Consider the following 5,255-nt stretch of genomic DNA (forward strand, 5'->3'; position numbering starts at 1 on the left):
AAATTATTCTCTTGCCTCAGCCTCTCAAGTAGCTGGGACTACAGGCACCTGCCACAACACCCAGCTATTTTCTTGTTGTAGTTATTGTTCTTTAGCTGGCCCTGGCCAGGCTTGAACCCACCAACCTTGGTGCATGTGGCTAGAGCTGTAACCACTATGCTATGGGCACCAGGCCTCTTGGACATGCTTTCTGCCAGCTCCTCCATGCTAGACCTCTTTATTCCTCAGGTCCAGCTGAGGTGTCACCTCCTCCCCTGACTGTCATCAATTGATTTCCTTCAGGACAGATTTTACCATTACATGTTTTGTCTGTCTCCCTATTAGGTAGGATACAAGCTCCATAAAGCAGATACTGTGTCTTCTCTGCCCCCCACCCCCCGCCAACTGTGTTCCCCAGAACTTAAAACAGTCATTGCACAGAATCAGCCCTCAATAAACCTTCCAGTAATGCAGTGAGAACAGCCAGTGGATTTATCCCTAGGCATGTGCCTATGATCACATATTTAGGGGAGAAGACAGTTGTCCTGAGGGGATGGGATCTCTTAGCGTGTAATGAGAACCCCAAAAGGACTTCATCCTTCAGCAGGTGGAGTTGTGCTGAGGGGGACCATGTTCCCAGCATAGATGGAGCTGTGAAGACCACTATTTCTTCTCTTTAGGATCAGTGAAGGGACATTTCTGAGAAGGGAATAGATGTGTGCTGAGTAGACCACAGTGCCCAGCAGACAATGAAAAAGAGTGGATTATGTTTCTCAGCAGCAATGGAGGCACGAAGGGCCGCATCTCTGAGTATGACATGGAGATGGCGACCAGGAAATAATAAGTTCACTTGCCAGGTAATCTGCCTACAGATCTCTGGACCACAGCGTGCCAAGGAGAACAAGAATGTTGGACAGAGAGGTCCTTCCCAGAACACTCTGGACAGAATTACAACAGTGATCCAGTCACAAAGCCACAGGCCCTCACAGCCGGGAATTGGCAGACTCAGGCTCCACCCACTCAGGAGGCTCTGTTCTCCAGCAAATGCCACCTCTGTCTCCTCACTCCATCCCTGAATAGGTTCACCCCCCTAGCTGACCCCTTCTCAGTCTGCAAACAAGGGTTGGTCCAATTCTTTCCTTCACTACAAGAAGTCCACAACAGCTGGCCCCTCCTGTGCCCGCAGGAGTCAGGCCTTTCTCCAGACCATGCCAGCTCCAGCGTCTACTCTCCCTTCCCCTGCAGACTACTGCTTTGACCTCGTATTGGCTGGATCCACCTCCGTCCGGAGACCCCTGCACAGTCCATCTCTGTCTAAGGACTTCTCCCCGTCTCAGGCTCCTCCTCTCATTGAAGGTCCCTCCCTCCTACACAGACCTCTAGACCCTATGCTCCTCTCAGACTCTGTCACTCAGTACTGGATTTCTCTGTCTCTGGGTTCCTATCTCTGCCTGGCTCCCACCTCTCCACTAGACTTGGCGCTCTTCTGAATCCCATTCCTTTCCAGCTGACTCCACCCCTCATTGATCCCAGACTCACCCCTCCCTCAGATTTTTGCCTTCTCGGATTTGTCTCTTTTTGTCTCCAGTTCCTATCTCTAGCTCTCCTTTCCCGCGGTCCTGCACCTGCAAAGACTGGGCCTACGTCCTCGCCATACCCTTATCATCGACGACTGTTCTCTCCCTGACCCTGCTTCTACGTCTTTCCTGAAGACTCGGCTTATCTTATAGGCACGCCCCCTCCATCTCAGCCCCGCCTCTTATCTAGACCTAACCCCTACCATCTGGCCCCACGTGCTCCCAGATGCTGACCCACAGTACTATCCCTGCCCCTTCCAAGGCCACACCCCTCAGAGCTCCCCAGACCCCGCCCCTCAACAGCTGACCCCGCCCCCACCCCGCTCGCGGGTCGCGCGCACCTTGGGCGTGAGCACGAGCGCGGCGCCTCCGTGCACGGCCACGATGGGCAGCGAGGTCTGCGCCGAGAGGAAGTCCAGGATGGGCGCCACGGCGGGCGCGCGCGAGTCGTCTTCGAAGACGACGCCGTGCACGCGCAGCCCCGACAGCAGGTCACAGAGCTGCAGCACGAGGCTGCGAGGGTCCGAGCCGTTGAGCACCAGCGCCACAGGCCGCACGTCCAGGCCCGGGCTGCGCACGGCCGCTGCCACGGCCGGCCCCAAGCGTGCAGCTTCAGCCGCGTACGCGGGCCCCGAAAACACAAGCGCCACGTTGAGCGGTCTCGCCCCGCCGGGGACCCCGCCGGGCCCGCCCGGCCCCGGTACTTCCTCCGGGAACGGGCTGGCACAGGCCAGCGCCAGTAGCAGCAGCATCTTAGCGGGGCCCCGAGGGCCGCGGGGGCCACCGGCACCGCGCATCGCCTGCGGGCCCCGCCGGGCGGCCTCTGATGCCCCGGGTCAGTAAGAGACGGGAGGAGAGGGAGGCGCAGAGAGCACAGACAGACACAGACGGGGAGACGCAGAGACAGCGAGACAAGATATAGAAAGAGATACACAGAAGAGGTACAGGGGAGACAGGAAAGGAAAAGGTTGGAGTGATGGAGACAGACAGACACACACGGAGGGAGGAAGACAGGTAGAGGGAGAAACACACAGGCAGAAGGACAGACACAGTGGAGGGAGGTGGAAGGGAGAGGTGGGGAAGAAACACCAAACACACAGGGAGAGGTGTGGGGAGTGAAACAGGGAGAGACACAGAGACAGGGAGAAGTGGAATATGGGGGAGACACAAAGATGGATGGGTAATGGAGTCAGAGGAAGATACAGAGGCAAGGGAAGAGAAAGAGGGAAAGAAATAGGATAGGGATGGGACAACAATGATATACATGGGACAGAGAGCGCCACAGAGATGGTATCAAAATAGGAGCAAGGAGAAAGAAAGGGAGAGGACAACAGCAACAGAGAAGTGGTTGGGGGAAAGATGGCAGGAATGAGAGAGATGGAAGGAGGAACGGAGACAGGGAGAAAAGGGAAAGAGAGAAGATGGTGTGATAGGAATAGGAAGTGAGGGATACCCAGGGAGAGAAGGATGGAGTGAGGAGAGATGCCGATATAGACGCAGGGAGGCAGGAGAGATAAGAGAAAGTTAGAGAGGAAAATGGAAAGAAAACCAGGAAGACAGAGACAGACCCCACAGCCACCAAGAGACACACACACACATAAGAGATGGGGAAACAGAATTGAGATTGAGGGAGGCAGTCAGAGCAGAGAGAAAATACAGGAAGACAGAAATAGCGAGGCAAGGCAAAGATCGAGACCCCCACCAGGGAGGTGCCCAGCACAGACATGAAAGGAAGGCGGGCAAGGCAAGTGGCAGGAGGGAGCAAAAATAAAAAGGAGAAAAAGGGAGGAAAAAAATGAGAAAGGGAAAAGGGGTCAGGTGTGTGGGGAGAGAAAAAGAAAGAGAAGGAGAAATTAGTGGGGCACCCTGACGAGAGAAAGTGTCCCTGTGACTTTACCCCTCACCCTGACCACAACCCCCAACCCATTTTTGCCCCTTTACTGTCCAGTCCTCCACATTCTCAATGAAAGTAAGAAAGAGTCATGGCCCAGGCTGGGATGCAGGGTTGGGGGCACAGCTGTAGAGAGCTGGGGGTGGGGGGACTCTCTGGCACCCAGCCTGGAGCAATTTAGTAAATTAGAGGAAATACAGCATCTCTTCCTGTGTTCCCTGTTGAATATGAGCCCCTTGGGGTGGTTGGGCTGGGAGCCCAGGCTCATGGGTCCTGCCTGGGTCTGAGGGAGGAGGGTATTGGGGGGTGTCTGGATTCCTGGTTCCCAGAGAGGGACTGGAGCCTGTGCTACGGGCTTCCTGAAGGGGTGAGGGTCCAGGCAGAGAAGGGTTCTCTCTTGGCTGTCAGTCTCCTGTCCAGTTGCCATGGTAGCACAGGCCCGTCCACCCCACAGCCACCCAGGGTAGGGGAAAGGCCCACGCCCTCTCCCCTGCCTAGAGGCTTCCACCCCTTCCCTCTGCCCCCCCCCCCATAAGAGATCCTTGGCTCTTGCTGTCTCCCACAGGAAAGGGCTGGGGGCTTCTAGCATGCCAGTCCCTCTCAAATCCTGGCTCCTCTTCCTCTTCGCCCCTCCTCTCATTGCCCTTCCCCAAGCAGCTGGCTCAATCAGTGCTCAGAATAACACCCCCCCCTCCGCCCCAAAATAACCCACAGCTGTGGCCTGGTCCCCGCGGGGTTAATTCTCAGTCTCCCCTCCCTTCCTGGTGGCTGCTCACCCCTCACTCCCTCTGCCTCTCTCAGACCCACCCCTGCCTGGCCTCTGCCCTTGGGGACTCCAGGGTCCTACCCGCTGCTGAGGCCCAGGAAGGCAGCCCTCCCCACCCTTCTCAGGAGATTAGATACCTGGTTCTCTCCCACAGAGAATGGGGAAGCTAGCCCCTTACCCCTCCAGGGACGGAGAAGTGGCAGCTCCAGTCCTCCAGGACTCAGGAGGCCCAATCCTCACAAACCATACTCTCAGGGATCACAGAGACCAGGCTCTTGTCTCCATCTCTTCATGCCACCCACCCAGGGCTACAGAGACTGGACTCCTATCCCTTGCCATGTCTGGGACTAAGGAAACTGAGCCCCCAGCCCTCTCCTCCCTCGCACATAGAAGCCCTATCTTCCAACTTCTCTCATAATGACCCAGGAGTCCTGCCACCAGCCCCTTCCTCCCCCAGGACTCCTGAGTCTGCTGTTCAGCCCTGTTCTTTCCCAGGACCCAAAGTCCCAGCCTCCTTCTACCCTGAGACTTGGAAATTCAAATGCCCAGCCTCTTCTATCCGCAGAAACCAAGAGTCCAGGTCCCTAGTTCCCCTCTTCCCCCAAAGACTCAGGAATCTGGGTTCCCAGCCCTACCCTCAGGGACCCCCTTTTTGTCTCAAACCCCATCAGTCCCAACATCCTGGGTGCCTCCTCAGCTTCTGTCTCCCCAGTTGCTCCACTCAAATCCTGTGCACAACATAGCCTGCTCCAAGCTTAGAAGAAGGAAGGTGCCAGAGATTTCTGGGGTGTCCCTATGTCCATTGCTCCCCCCAGTCCATCACAGAAGAGAGGCCACTTTGATCAACAGCTCCCCCACCTCGAGTCGTGCTGCAGACGGCATCCCATTACCTCTCCCCCACAATGCACACACAACACGGGCTCTCCCCACCCTAATCCTGGTTCTTAGAAGAGGCTGGAAGGGTATTCCAGAACCTTGAGGAAGGGGTGGCAGCTTAGGCAAGGCTTGCTAGGGGCCTGGATGCCCTCAAGGTCCTTGTCAG

The 5,255-nt window shown here is 56.4% G+C and overlaps 1 protein-coding gene across 1 annotated transcript in view; it reads right to left on the bottom strand.

Annotated features, from left to right (window-relative positions):
* The window catches only part of GRIN2D (glutamate ionotropic receptor NMDA type subunit 2D), a 45,379-nt gene that overhangs the window by 39,635 nt on the left and 489 nt on the right, over positions 1 to 5,255 (bottom strand). Inside the window, exon 2 of the mRNA XM_003801527.1 lies at positions 1,898 to 2,379. Within this exon, the coding sequence (XP_003801575.1) occupies positions 1,898 to 2,353 (456 nt within the window). The 5' untranslated portion in view covers positions 2,354 to 2,379. The remainder of the gene's footprint in view (positions 1 to 1,897; positions 2,380 to 5,255) is intronic.

This window comes from Otolemur garnettii, unplaced genomic scaffold (genome assembly GCF_000181295.1).
Source record: "Otolemur garnettii isolate 467f Iridium unplaced genomic scaffold, OtoGar3 scaffold00211, whole genome shotgun sequence".
NCBI classification, from domain to species: Eukaryota; Metazoa; Chordata; class Mammalia; order Primates; family Galagidae; genus Otolemur; species Otolemur garnettii.